The sequence below is a fragment of the Taeniopygia guttata genome, chromosome 17, assembly GCF_048771995.1.
Source record: "Taeniopygia guttata chromosome 17, bTaeGut7.mat, whole genome shotgun sequence".
NCBI classification, from domain to species: Eukaryota; Metazoa; Chordata; class Aves; order Passeriformes; family Estrildidae; genus Taeniopygia; species Taeniopygia guttata.
This window is the reverse complement of record NC_133042.1, coordinates 1,913,470-1,928,534: the sequence shown is the minus strand read 5'-3', so window position 1 is coordinate 1,928,534 and position 15,065 is coordinate 1,913,470. Positions and strand designations below refer to the sequence as shown.

At 50.6% G+C, this 15,065-nt stretch overlaps 1 protein-coding gene across 6 annotated transcripts in view; it reads right to left on the bottom strand.

Annotated features, from left to right (window-relative positions):
• Positions 1 to 11,424: 11,424 nt before the first annotated feature.
• LOC115497551 (discoidin domain-containing receptor 2) overlaps positions 11,425 to 15,065 on the bottom strand; it is a 56,637-nt gene continuing 52,996 nt past the window's right edge. For 5 of the 6 annotated variants that reach the window (XM_030286521.4, XM_072936507.1, XM_072936505.1 and 2 more), the window contains 2 exons: positions 14,707 to 14,856; positions 11,425 to 13,646 (listed from right to left, as the gene is read on the bottom strand). In XM_030286521.4, coding sequence (XP_030142381.1) covers positions 13,506 to 13,646; positions 14,707 to 14,856 — 291 coding nt within the window. In that variant the 3' untranslated portion in view covers positions 11,425 to 13,505. Of the gene's footprint in view, positions 13,647 to 13,978; positions 14,017 to 14,706; positions 14,857 to 15,065 lie in introns of all 6 variants that reach the window. The other variant, XM_030286523.4, reaches the window with a different exon arrangement.

Here is a 15,065-nt window from a genome sequence, read left to right as displayed (position 1 = left end):
CTCCATGCGTCAAACCTCTAATCTCTGCCTTCAGAGGATTTGCAGAGCCATGGCTGCAGGAACGTGACAAAGGTTGTTGCTGGCTCCAGATAAAATAAATGTTTTATTAAAAAATAACAAATATAATAATAATAATTTTTTTAAAACCACGAAACATGTTGGTCTGAAGGGATATTTGGCTGTGCTGTGCTCAACAGCCCCCAGCTCCACAGGCAAATCCCAGTGCTGGTGTTCAAAGGAGAGGCAATGATGGTGGGAAATTCCAGTGGGAGCAGATACAGGGTCAGAAACCAACCGAAGGTGCTGGCACTGCTCTCGTTTTGGGAGGAGGAGGAGGAGGAGGAAGGCAGCATCAGGGCTCCAAGGACACCCTAAGGAAGCAGAAGCCTGGCTGTGCAGCACAGCTTGACACAACTTTGGGGACTGGGATTGAAGCCATACCCACCCAAAGGAGAAATTAAGCCTTTCTGATCGGGAAGCATAATTAATGATCAAAACCGTTTCCTGAAGATGGAGTAATTTGCTGCTGCTGGAAACATTTGTGTGTCTGATCTTTCTCTACACAAACTCCTAACTTCGTGCCCTTGCCATTTGCTGGATGAAGCCCTTTTCTGACCCAGAGATGGGGTAACTGAGAGGTGTTTTAAAACTTTTATTCTATTTTCAGTCTTGTGTGAAGAGTGAGACTATACACTTTATAATTCACGCCATCACAATCAGAAGGCTTAAAGCATTTATAGCATGGTGTGGCTAAAGCTAATAAGCCAAAAACACTTATAATGTATTGTAATTAAGAAACAGTTAGCTTCTAGATGTAATAGTATAAATTATAACATCGATGATGTCTCACCTGTCACATGAGACTGAGAATAGAATAAAAGTTTTAAAAACACCTCTCTGGGTCAGAAAAGGGCTTAATCCAACAGCCACAGACACCTGTGTGAAATTCCCTCCTCACACCCCCAGCCCCTCCCAGGGCCACTCACCGTTGTGCTCCCTCCACAGTGACACTGGCACCTTCCAGTCCCCATTCCCAGGGCACGGGCCAGGGGTGGCTTGGCCACCTCCCCCTCCATCTCCTGGGCCTCGGGGTGCAGGGCGAGCCCCGGCAGCGGCTCCGGGGGCAGCCAGTGCCCGGGCTCCATCTGTGCCACCAGCGGCTCCTCCAGCAGCGCCTGCGGGCACAGGGGCACCTCGGGAGGGCACAGGATGGGCTGGTGGGTGACATATCCTGGGGGACAGACACTGAGTTAGGGGCTGGCGTGTCCCAAAGAGGATGAGGGATTCCCGTTGTTATCGCCAAGGAGCCTGGAGGTCAGCGGTGTAGAATTGAAACGTAAATTGTAAGGAATTTAGAGATTTTAGAGGAGCCAAGATTTTAGTTAGAAATAAGCCTTACTAGAGTTAATTAAAATAAATGAGTAGGCCTTGATGAAGTTAAGAGTTAGTAGTTAACTAATAATTGATTGTTTAGTTAGCTGAGTTTATAATGAAGAATATAGAAACCGACAAAGAGCTTTTAGGAACATAAGACAATTGTGGGCCTCCTCTGTTCTGAAACCAACTGAAGACAAGGAATGGGAGTTCTACCAAGAGTTCATTTGCCATATTTGCATTGAAAAGGCAGAAAGGTCAGAATGAGGAAAACTTCATTTACTTCCTCATTTTGGGACCCCTCCCCATGGAAGGGACACCGACCCATTTCAAGGAACAAACCACACCTGCTGAATGGCTTTTGAAGTGATTAGCATACAAAGTGAGGGATGGGATGTACCAAAATGATGAATATGCATTTGTATTTTGGGTATTCAATAGTTGTATGGATAAAAAGACTCTGTAATCACCTGGAAGCTGCGGTGTGGATTTGGGAGCCGTCTCACACACAATAAACACACACTTTCTGACTTTAAACTGTTAGAGAGTTTTTGTCTCTCACAGCTGGATATCGGTACTAGATCAATATCCATTTTTTTTAATAAATCAGAATCAGAATAGCCCGAGTTGCAAGAGACCACAAAGACTCACTCCATGCACATCCCATGGCTGTGTCATCAGCCCCATCAGTACACCAGGCTGCACAGAAAACCGGCACAAATCCCAGCTAAATAACATTTACCCCAACTGTCACCTAAATGGTAAAATGCCACCAGCCAAGTGAAAAAGTCGTAAAGAGGGAAAAAACCTCAATCCTTAACTCCACGTGGCTGTGTCAGCCCACCCCAAACAGAGCCCCCTCCAAGGAATTCTTGCTCTGGCACCGTTGCTGCTCGCTGGCTGGGAAAAAATTCTCTTACATCCAGCAAATGCTAAATATCTTCACTGTGAACGAGGGACAGAGCCCTGTGAATTGAGATTCTGCAGGGACAGCTGAGTTTGGCAACTTTTCTCTGATTTCCCCTTAAAAATCACCCCCTTGACGTGGCTCCCCGGCCCCATGTCAGGCACTTTCTCTTCCTCTGTGCCAGCAGTGAAGCCCATTTTTCCCCTCCTCTGTAGTTCCAGAGGAGAATCACTCCTCCACCCCACAGCCAGCTTTTCCTTCTTGGAAAACTGTTACTGTGTCAGCCTTGTCTTTTTAAAACAAACCAAATTCCTTCAATTTTTGTGCTCACAGGTCATTTTTTCCCAGGTCATTACAGCCTTCCTCTGACTCCCCTTGGGAGCACATCTGCATCCCAGGGCTGAGCCCAGGGAATGAGGAGCTGTCTTCCAGCAGAGGCTCCATCTGCAGACAGTCTGCTCCTCTGCAGTGCTGGATTAGTGTTGGAATCAATCTCAGAGGTTTTTCCAAGCTGAATGATTCCATGATTTCTGCAAATCTGCAGAAACCAGAAAAATCCGCCCTTTTCTGCATGAGCATAAATTTCTGGTGGGCATTTAGGTGTACAATCTGCCCATAATTACATAATAATGTGTATATATTCTGTATACAACTTTGTGAAATATATAGAATATGGTCTATGCAACTGAATTATCAAGTGTCCAGGCTGACACCAAAATAAAGAAAAATCCTTGATTAAAATGATTTTTCAATCCAATGTGCAAATTTTAAAGCAGGTTTATTTTTTACTTAATTATTAATAAGAATGTTGAATCTACTCTCTTTGTACCACCAACCAAAGGAAAAGGAAACTTAGGTTGTTCTGTACTTAAGAAATCCACGTGAGCTCCTTTTTATGACCCTGGAGTTTGCAAACTGATTGATCCTGAAAGACTGCACAGTGAAGCACAAAATGAAAAGCCAGGAGAGCACCATGCTTCTGGTTTGAGGAAATATCCACATTTTCAGGTCAGGCTCCTGAGGAGCTGCTGCCTGTACAATTGGCCTGTGCCACAACCAATGGATGATGGATAATTCATCACATCCCTGTCTGATCTCATGGAATCACAGAATTCCTGAGCTGGAGGGACCCACCAGGATCACCCAGCCCAGCCCCTGTCCCTGCCCAGACCCCCCAAAATCCCACCCTGTCCATCCCTGGCAGCGCTGGCCAAAGGCTCCTGGAGCTCTGGCAGCCTCGGGGCCGTGCCCATTCCCTGGGCAGTGCCAGCACCTCTGGGGGAAGAACCTTTCCTGCTCTCCAGCCTGAGCTCCAGCCATTCCCTGGTCACCAGAAGAGATCCTCAACAGCAGAGCCTGACTGCACTTCCAGCAAAAAAACAAATGGATTCAGCTGATAGAAACAATCAAAGTACTTGGTACCCATCAATGAGACTTTATCAAAGCCAGACCTTGAGAAAAATCTTGAGAATGAGTTTGCTGAAGGCAGCCACAGGCCCAGCACTGCCACGAGCTCTTTGTCACCATCACATGAAACACCCAGGAGGGCACCAGGCAGCACCTGGGTGAGGTTTAAGGGATTGCACAGAGTCTGCTGGACAGCAGGAGCTGTTGGTGACCTGAGCAGCACAGCCAGGGCTGGTTCTTCAGGACCTCACTAAGGAGCAGCAAACACGAGCACCAGCATTGGTAACGAGGAGAGAACCAAAATAATGAGAGAGCAACTCGGTCAACTGGTTCGTTGGGTCTGTCTAAGCAGTATTTTAGACCAAGGAAATGCAAATTCAAATCTCCAGGAACGAAGCCTGTAAACACTGTGTGTAGTGGAGGCCTGGCTCATGGAAAACAGGCCCAGGAGGAGCAGAGAGGCCACAAGTTTGCAAGAAGTTGCACGGCACAAATTCCCAGTGAGAAATGAGAAAGCAACACTTTGGTGTGGCCATCCCCAGGGAAATAAAGACCCAGATCTCACATGGGCACGTTATCCCTGTGTTCAGCCTGGAGGAAACTCACTCCACTCTCCAGAGAATCCACAACAGCCACAGGATGGGACATGGCAGATGTCCCCAGAGGATGGCACATCCCCAAGGGGTGACCAGGGCAGCTCTGCTGTGCCTGCTCTGGGGCTGCCCAGCAGGGACCAGCCACTCTGCACAAAGGGCTGGGACTTGGTAGGAGATTCCTGCAAATTCCCAGAGCTGGGAATCCACATGAGTCTCTGTTTGATGGAGATGGGGCCTGTCAGCAAAGTGGAAAGGGAAAAGAGGGAAAGGGAAAGCACAGGAACCCTTCTGCTGAGCTGAGGAGGAGCAGCAAGAAGCAGAATCAAGGCCAAGCTCTCAGAGCTCAGAGCAGAGGGAGCTGTGCATCAGGCAGGTGAGCCAGAAAAGAATCTGAGGGAGGAGACCAGACCTTCCCCAGAAAGATGGATTTTAGCCTGTGGAATTGTGCTGGGTTTGACTGGGGTAGAGGTAATTCTCTTTATAGAATGGTTTGGATTTGTGAGCAGGCAGCTGTACGGGGTTTGGTTGCCAGCCAGGGTTAAACCCCAACAGGAATTGTGGAAGATTTGGGGAGTGAGTTAATGATATGCCATAAAGTCACTTATCTTCATCTAACTGAAGATAACCTGGGAACTGAAACTCTCCTCTCCACAACACCAGAATCCCCATCCTCGTGAGCCGAGGCCAAGAGCTGCAGCACCTCACTCTGCTGCTCTCCAGCTGTCAGAGCTCCTACACCAGAGCTGTGATTGCTCCAAGGAAAATATCCCATTTCATCCAGCAGCCTACCAAGGACCCGTGGGCACAGACCCCACTACTGGTAATTAACACTGTGCTCGTTAGCAGGGTCTGTTTGCTCACCTGGGTGCTCAGTGTGGTAATGGAACTCGAGGAGATTTTCCTTATTGTCCAGCGGTGCCAGCAGGGAGCGAGGGCTCTTCCTGATGTTGGGATCTGTCAGCAGATCGTGGGTGGTTCTGCCATAGGTGTCCCCAAACTTGAAGGTGAACTGAGGAACGTAGCCCCCGTAGCTGAGGAGGAAACCAAACAGGAGCCACCAGTGAGATGGCAGTGGGAGATGTCCACTGGTGGGGTAATCATGGAACCCCAGACTGGTTTGGGCTGGGAAGGACCTTAAAGCCCATCCAGTGCCATGGCAGGGACACCTCCCACTGTCCCAGGTGCTCCCAGCCCTGTCCAGCCTGGCCTTGGGCACTGCCAGGGATCCAGGGGCAGCCACAGCTGCTCTGGGCACCTGTGCCAGGGCTGCCCACCCTCACAGGGAAGAATTCTTTCCTAATATCCCATCCATCCCTGCCCCCTGGCAGTGCAGATCTGCTGCAGAGCGTCTGTGCCCCGTGCAGGAGCCCAGGGAAGGGGATGGGTGGGATGTGCCCGGGTGGAGCAGCAGCACCGGGGCAGAGCTGAGGCCACACGTGTGGTCCCACAGGAGCCAGGAGGGAGTGAGTGTCTGTGTTCCACATGCCTGCTCTCCTCTGGCAGCATGGAGCTGCCTCATCAATCCACAGGCATGTACAGGCACAGGCCTGTGCAGAAACACGGGATGAGGCCAGGGAGCAGCACCCGTGGGTGGGAAAACTCCCAGCACAGCCTGGCCTGCAGTGGCTTTGGCAGCACCAACATCCACAATCCCCCAGTTAAAATACCATTTCCAGTTCAGTGTGCCTCAGTTTAAACTTTGCAGTGCCTCTCTGCTCTGACACACTGTAGCTGAGAAAATCCCAGTGTCTCTTGTTCTGTATTGAAACTCAAAAATCAGAATAATTCCTCTCACAGCGAGGAGTGGGCCCAGGCTGATGAGCCCACCCAGGCACAGGGAGGGCACAGGGAAGGTGCTCAGTACCAGGAATATACACTGCTCTGGTTTTTTGGGATCTCTCCACTGCCCAGTTCCTGGGATGGGCAGTCACAGTTCCTGTGACTTGTTGGTGGCCAAGGGCAGGGCAGGTGCTGGAGCTCTGGCTCTGCTCCGAGTCACCATCAGAAACTCGAGCTGTTCCAGTCTCAGATTTCCTAATGGTGATGTGATTCCAGCGCTGAGGAAAGGTAGAGCAGCCAGTTGCAATGGACAGACAGAAATACTCCATCAATGAGCCCAGTGTGGATCCAGGGATAAAGCCAGATGATGCATGAGGATCATAAGATGATGAGTAAGTCCTTTCCCTTCCAAATAGTTTGAACAGCAGCGAGCAGAGCTGTGCATTTACTCTTGGCAGGTTTCCCCACTCTGCACACAGGATTCCTCCTGGAGCAGCTCCGTGCCTCATCCCCAGGGATTCTCAATCAGTTTTGCAACATGGATAATAAAACCGAGCAAGGGCACAAATGACACAGCCCCAGTAATTACAGGATGGCTGGAGGGATTCTGATCATGGACAAAATAATGGGCTGAGAAAGGGCCTGTTCCCCTGCAATTAAACCTGAGGTCACCTGAGAGAGTCTGTCTGGGTGCTCAAGAAGGGATCTGCCACAGGGGGAGTCCCAAGTGCTGCTGGAAACACCAGGGGAAGGGATCAGCCTCAGCAGGGCTGTTTGTGCCCCTGTGCCGGGCTGCTGATGAAGGATCCCCTTTGGGGTGCCCTTTTGGGGGCTCAGGCTCTGAGCAGGGGCTGAGCCCATCTCACCTGGCCCTGCTCAGCCCTATCTCCTCCATCAGCACTCCCAGGCTGCCACCCAAACCTGCTCTGCCTCACCAGCCAGCCCTGGCCCTGTGCCCATCCTCGCTTGTCTCCAAACCCTTCCCAGCCCTGCAGAGCCAGGCTGTGCCCAGGATTCATGGACTGACCCCCTCTCTGCCCACCCAGACCCTCCTAAGCCATCCCACTCGCTGGGTTTAGGCTTCCCTTGAGCACTCTGGTGGCTTTTCAAACTCCTGCTGTGGCCATTGCCAGGCCGAGTGACACGGACGTGTTTGGTGCTCTCCTGGTGTTTGTAGGTTTGCAGGCACAGGCAGGGGGACACCTGGGGACATCCTGGACACAAACCCTCCTCCTGACACCCCAGTGCAGGGCTCTGCTGCTCTTCAGGCAGCTCCTCCTCACCCCCAGCACCCATGGGGGCTCAGGGGTGCCTGCACAGCACCAACAGAAGCAGCAGCAGGGTTTGCCTCCTCCTCCTCCTGCCTCCAGAGGTCACAGCAGCTCTGGAGAGGAGCAGCCCCAGCTGTTGTGTCCATCCTGGAGCTGCTCCTGAGGGAGCTGCAGGCAGGCAGGGGGGAGCAAGGGAAGGTGTTGAGGCTTTTGGGGCTGCAGTTCCAGCCACAGCTCCCTCGTGCTGTCCCTCGTCTTTCCCAAGCTGCTGCCAGCACAGCTGTGATGGCACACAGGGAATGTCACAGCAATGCAAAAATGAGTAAAAAGCCCCAGGCTCAGAGCTTATATAGGTGGGAAGGTAGAAATCAGTAATGGAAAATCCTGCCTGTCACTCTCACCACAGGAGCAGCCCTAAGGAAATGCTCCACCCTGTCCCTGTGCCTGGAACCTGCCTCCCCACGGGGATCTGCCTCCCCAGCCCTGCCCTGCACACGGGACCTGGCTGGCATTCCCTGTGCCAGGAGCCTGGCTGGCATTCCCACCCCCTTTATGCATCCCAGACCAGGTCTCACCACAGGACCCCACACACAAAGTGTTAATTCACAGCAAATCCCAAATTCCTGCCATTCATCTCTTACCTTCTCCCCTGTAACTCACTGCCTCACATCCAGGGTTTCTTCCTTCCAGGCCTTTAGAGGAGAGCGTCAAAAAGAGTTTTGGGAAGAAATCCAACTACTTATGGAGTAGATCACGAGACTTCCCAGTCTCTGACCCAGCAGCAGGACAGGGCTCCAGCCCAGTGACCAGAGGGTGTCACATCTGCACAACCCTTTAGTCAAAGGGGACTTCCATAAATCCTTACTGCAAATATTAAGACAGTTTGGAAGCCAAACCTTGCACAGTAGCTCTGCTAACATTTGGCAGCTTAAAAGAAATGGAGAAAAAGGGGGAAAAACCCATTTTGGCTTTGCTCTCCATGTGCCACGGCATGGTCTGTAGCTCTCCCCTTCTGTGAGGTGCTGTTTCCCCTGGAGCTCTGTCTCCTTCAGAGCAGGGTTACGTGAAATATTGAATATTGTCTTTAAAAAAACCCCAAAACATCCTGAGTTACAAATAGTCCCTGACCCCAACCAGAGCCATGTGCATTGGAAATGGATGTTTTGGATGAACTCACCCAGGGATGTAGTAGGGGTTTTGAGGGAAGATGTTGTTTCCCTTGGAGACTTCCATGATGGTGTTACAGCTCATGGTGGGGAGGGGAGGAGGAGACACAGCTCAGTGCAATCACCAGGGGAGCCTCTGTGATGTCAGCCCCCAACAGGTTCCACCTGCAGCACAAACCCCCTCAGCTCCTCCTGGGCACAGCTCTTTCCTTCCCCACCGGGAAGTTTTGGAGGAGCACAGGAATTTTACAGCATTTCTCAGGGTTCCTGAGGGCTCCCAGCCCTGGACATGGCAGTGCCAGGTGCTCCCTGGGAGCGGGAGCACAAACCCACGTGTGCCCACGTTCACATCCCACAGGGGCTCTGCAGGGCCTGGCTGCCCAAGCCCCCCAAGCCCCCCGGGCCACCAGGGACATCGAGGCACAGGCTCAGGGCTCCCTGCTGCCCTGGCTGTTTGAGGACTCACATCCTTCAGTGCTGATTCCTGCAGGATAAAGGTTGTTCCCATTCCCACCATCACATGGCCACGGTGCCTTGCTGGGTTTTCTCCCTGCCCAGCTATGGTTTGGGCTGGAAGGGACCATAAAAATCACCTTGTTCCACCCCTGCCATGGCAGGGACACCTCCCACTGTCCCAGGTGCTCCCAGCCCTGTCCAGCCTGGCCTTGGGCACTGCCAGAGATCCAGGGCCTGCCCACCCTCCCAGGGAACAATTCCTAATTCCCAATATCCCATCTAACCCTGCCCTCCTTCATCCTGAGGCCATTCCCCCTTGTCCTGTCCCTCCATGTGCTCATACACCTCCTGTACATTGAGTTGGTCAGCTCCCGGATCTTTGGGAAGAAAAACATGGAATATTTTCAGTGTGATCTTAGGACTGGTCACTGGTGCAGTTTAAACTTCTTGCATATGAGATGTTTGAATTTATAAATTAAGTATTTATGAACATGCTTGGCTTTTAGACATCTCACTGAGCTGAGAGTTCTTCAACCCTTCAAAAAATATGTAATAACTTCTGAAGCTGAAAATTATTAAATTTTCTCCCTAAATTCCCCTCCCAGCTGACTGGAATTGCAATTGGAGCTGCAGCCACACTACTACTTGAAGTAGTTGTTCTTTCTGTCATGTATGGGATGAGACTATCTAATTATCAAGTACTTACCATGTAAGTTTTAAAACAAATTTTTCCATTGATCTTGAGTTTTTTTGTAGTTTTCTCGGGTAGCTGTTAGCTGTAGAGGTGTGCTTCTTGCAGGACAGCAGCTTTAAAGGATGCAGACCTTGTGTTGGTTCCCTTGCCCAGGTGTGAGCCCAGAGCTGCCACGTGCAGGACCTGGAGGTTTTATTTCTTTGGCTGTGAGCAGTGTCAGCCTCAGCATCAGTGGTGAATTATGCAAAGGAGTTCAGCCCTACTGTCACAGGATTTCACTGTCACAGGAAGGAGAAATGACTGAATTAGAGGTTTCCTTCAGGAGATTAAAGCTGCCCAACTCTTCTCTCTGTGTAGAACCCTTTATCTCCTCGGGGCTGAGGTGGAGCCTCAAGGCAGCCCTGCCTGGGTCTGGCTTGGCCAGAGCTGGGGAATGAGGGATCCCAGGGGGGTTCAGATCCCAAACACTGCCCACAGGAGCTGCTCTGGAGGCAGCAAAGCCCCCAAGCTGTGCTCAGGCGCTCTCCCAGCTGCTGGAGGTGGTTTCTGATGTGGTGCTTCTGTTCCAGAACAACTTCAGCCACACGTGCCTCAGTACAGGTTTCGCAAGAGGGACAAAGTGATGTTCTACGGGAGGAAGATCATGAGGAAGGTGAGGGCACCTGGCACAGGGGGAGGGAAGATTAAAATCCAGCTTGGGAGGTGTAAAGTTTGCAGTAGTTCACTTACTGAGCCTGGCCCAGGGCCTTCAACCTATAAATCTCACTGGGGTGTTGTGGATGTTTCACAACTCCTGCAGCACTGACTGGATTGCTGATGGAGCAGCAGCAGCTTCTCTTTCTGGCCAGACCTTTCCTTTTTCAAGAATATTTGCAGTCACTTAAGGCAGTAAGAAATCAATGAACATCTAACTCCTGTATGGAACTGAGTAAATATCCCAGAATCCCAGACTGGTTTGGGTTGGAAGGGACCTTAAAGATCATCTTGTTCCACTATCCCAGATTGCTCCAAGCCCCATCCAACCTGGCCTTGGGGACACTTCCAGGGGTGGGGCATCCACAGATTCTCTGGGCCACCCGTTGAATATTTGGGGGTTGTTCTTACCTGTTAGGGTGCTTGATTTCCCTCTAACTTATGTCTGAGACAATCAAAATGCTGCTTTAACTCCTGCTCTTGCTGCCTAAACTGAGGGATCTGGTATTTTCAGCCTAAAATGTATTTGAGGTTGCCCAAATACCCGAGCTCTGACCAGGGGCACAATGGCTCAGCTCGGAGGGGCACAGGGAATGACCAAGAGGCAACAGGCACAGGATGCAAGGGAAAGGCACAAGCAAAAAGTTCTTCATGGGCACAGAACAGCCCTGGGACTGGGTCAGGGATGGCATTTCCAGCCCTGGAAATTTCCAAAGCCCAGAGCATCCCAAAGAACTTTGAAATCAGCTCAGCTTTACATGGTCAGGTTGATAAGTCTGTAAAGGCTCCTCCCAGTCTAAAGCACCTGATTTTAACACTGAGATGAAGAAGCTGCTTCTTGAAATGCAGCATCAACCAGCAGCCCCAGGCCCATCAAGGACCCACCAGCACAAGGGGATTTGGGCCAGCACCTTTCCAGCATTTCCACAAACTCCCTTCAAAACTCTTCATTTAATGGTCTGTGGCTGCTCCCCCCAAACCCAGGGGTCACACACTCCCCCCAAGAGCTGCTGAACAACCACACCAAAGTGTCAGTTCTCAGGGCAGACACCCGGGTACATAAAAAGAAATAGAAATTCACTTTTGTCAAGGTTATCATTAGAATTTATTGATATGAGACAAACTTGGTATGTCACCATGTCAATGGAGGAACAGCATGCCCGGATGTCAGAGAAGCACAGAGCCCATCCAGGGACCCTCCCTGCCCTGGGAGCTCCCAGAGCACAGGAGATCACACACACGGCTGGGGGGCACTGGGGACATTTCCTGGGGCAGGAATGCCCAGAAATTCCCTGTCTGAGTGGTTTGCCAGACAGCAGCACCCAGCAGGCTGCACTAGGGACCTGCTGCCTCTGACTCCAGCAGGGAAGGGCAGCTCACCCCAACCCCTCCAGTCACAGAGGGAAAAAAGAAAACCTTATAGGGGTGAGATTCCAGGAATCCCTGCAGGGAGATGAGAGCACTTGGGCCCTCTGGCTCCTCAGCCCCAAGCAGGACAGGCCAGGCATGGCTGGAGCCTTCCCAAGGAGCAGACACAGCCATGCCACACTCCAGCCTGGCATCTGCCCATTCAGAAGCTGGGTTTTTCTTTTAGCACAATTATGCCTGTGTTGCAACCACTCAGACATTCCCCTCTCACAGCCAGCCTGCCTGTCATCTATGCTTGTGGCTAAGATGAAAATTATCTTTATAATCTTTACTGGAAATACATTTTATGCTGGATTCTACTTAAAAAAAAAAAAACAAAAAAAAAAAACACTCCAAGTGCTGAGCTTTCATCTTGTCCCAGCTTATGAAATATTGGGTTTGGTCCTAAGTATCTTGCTAAATGATTGGAGAGGGAATAGCAGAGTATTCCCCAGGCACCTGGTAAATCCACAATGGATTTATTGTAGAAACACTAAATTCTCTAACTGGCTCCAAATGGATTTCAGAGCCCTCTAAAACCCTCCAGAGAATGAGCTGTTTGTGACAGGACACACAAAAAGCAGCCCCAAGGTCGATGAGTAACCAAGATGAAGGACAGGCCACAGCAGGGCCGTGCCAGCCCAGCCCCTGTGACAGGGCAGTGACAGAGCCTGGCCTGAGCTGCCCGTGGCACCAACCTGCTGCACTCCTGGAGAGGAACCTCTGCCTCCAGACACACACCTGTGACCTGTGTGCTGCTCCTGGCCCTCTCCTGGGGGCTGTGACAAGTGACAAAGAGGGTTCTGCTCTCAGCCATCCAGTTCCACCAAATCTAAGTTCCCTCTCACACGTAACAGCATTGATTTAGAGATCTCATATTGATGGGTAATTATACAGGATTAATTGCACATCAGTCCATTGTGGCTACAAGTTCATTAGGTTAATAACTCTACATAGTGACAGTAGTACAGTATCAGCTACTTCTCAATACAAACTCCCTACCCTAACCTTAATTTGTAGGTCAGAGGAAGACCTTCTAACACAGTAACCTCCCAATAACCTTTAACATTCATTTTAAAATCATTTTTTTCTAGAAAACAACAACAAAAAAAAAAATCCAGTGTGGGGAAAACGCACATATATAACCAAAGCAGTGCTTAACAACCACAGGAAAACAGAACATCATTTTGGACTCTTGTTTCAGCATCTTTTGTGGACCCTGGCAGTGTCACTCCCAACGGGTTCCTAAATGCTCCGTCAGTTCCCAAGTCCATTAAACCATTTCCCAGCTCCAGATGTTTCTGGCCTCTCACCATTGTCTGAAGCAAGAGCACACAGAAACACTTGCTCATGTGCACAAGACTTCCATCAGATTCCATGGAAGAGCTCTGGAAGGCTGCAGCCTTTCCTTCCAGAAACCTGCTCTCGAGTGGCAGCGCTCTCACCGCCCGGCGCCTTCTCTTCCAGCCAGGAGAGAGCTCCAAGTCCCTCCAAGTTTTACTCATTACATCTGCCCAAAGGTGTGTGGGTATCCAATAACACCCCTCTCACAGTATTCCCAGGAAATGATTCAGAAGAGGAGATGATTTTTCAACCAAATGAGATCCTCTGGTCCTGTGTGTCAGACCATGGCCAAGAGAATGAGCAGCTGCCATGGACGTCCCAACTGAAATAGGGAGGGGAGCCTGACTGTGAGGGACAGGCAAAGAGACCCCAAAGTCACTCTGTTCTCCACAGTTTGCCTCTTTCCTGGAGTCAAATGTTTGCTTCCATTTGTTCTAGCAGGAACTGGTGGATCATGTCAAAAGTGGGACGATCTTTGATATCCCTGCTCCAGCATTTCAGCATCAGGTCGAACACAGGGTTAGGACACAGAGGAGTCTGGGACAGATAGATCTGAAAGGAAGAGAGGCACAGTGTTTCAGTGGGCTTCTCACTGAAGAACTGAACCTTTACTCAAGTAACACCAAAAGACAGTTTCATTCCAGGTTTACAAGACACAGCCACCATGCAGTGTTTGGAATCCCTCCAGCTCCAGTGGAGACTGGACAGAGCCTCTCAAACAGCACCACGGACACTTTGCCAACTTGTCTGATGAGCTGGTCACAAAATAGGCCTTTGTCCCCCAGAAAACATGAATGCTTCTGAGGGATTTATCCTCTGAGAGACAGCAAAACACAAACCAAAACCAAATTTACCACAATAAAATCCAAGTACTTTCAACTCACCGTAGACAGCCCATGAGGCTTTCTAAGCATCGTGACAGCTTGTTAGCAGAGACAGAAAAAACACCTTTTAGAGCTTATCTACAGCACAGCTTGGCAGAATTATTTTATTTCTCCCTCTCATTTTTTAGGCTCTTGGCTAATCATTAATATCTGGGAGATGGTGAGTAAACCCCGTATCATTTTCTTTCCCTTAATTCTCTAGAGCTAAAGGTGAATTTTGGGGAGAACTGTTCTCCACAGCTTTGGGTACTGAGGAGATGCACTGGTATCTACTGAGGGCAGCAGCAATGGGGACAAATGACACAAAAGCCCTTCAGCAGCTGGAGATGGCTAAAGGCTCCTTGGCATGAGATACTAGAGGGAGAATGTAATCCCTGGGAACTAACAACTGCTCCTTCCCACCACAAATCCCTCCTGCTTCCTCATCCCCCAGAGGCAATGCTGGTGGGAGAGTGCTGACAGAGGAAAGGAGCAACGGGACTGTGGGGGAGAACCTGGAAGAGCTGAAGACAGGGAAGAGTAAAGTGGTTTAGAAGAGGAAATAAGCAGGACAGGGAGAGGAGGGGACACAGGTGAGGAGAGGAGAGAGGAGAGAGGACACAGGTGAGGAGGGGACAGAGGTGAGCAGAAGCAGAGACTGCTGCAGAGGAGGAGAGGGCAGCAGGGAGGAAATCCAGCAGGATGGGAGTGGCTGAGAGAAGGAAGGGAAGAGCCTGTTTGTTCCTCACCTGCCTGCCCTGGCTGCGGAAGAACTCGCCTGTGTTCTCGATGACCTGCTCGTCCGTGAGGAGGCTGTAGGGCTGCTCCTTGCACAGCACAAACATCTCCCACAGGGTCACCCCGAACGCCCACACGTCGCTGGCTGTGGTGAACTTGCCCTGTGGACAGAGAGGATCTGCTCAGCCCAGCAAAACCCTTTCAGCAAAACCCTTTCATCAGTCTGCTCCCTCTGCAGCCCAGCACCAGGGGAAATGCTCTGACCAGAGCCAGCACAGCGGGTGAGCTGTGCCCACAGGGATGACAGGGCTGTTTGTGGGGCAGCAGGGGCACGTGGGGGTCCCACAAGCCCTAAGAAGGTGCATTTTCC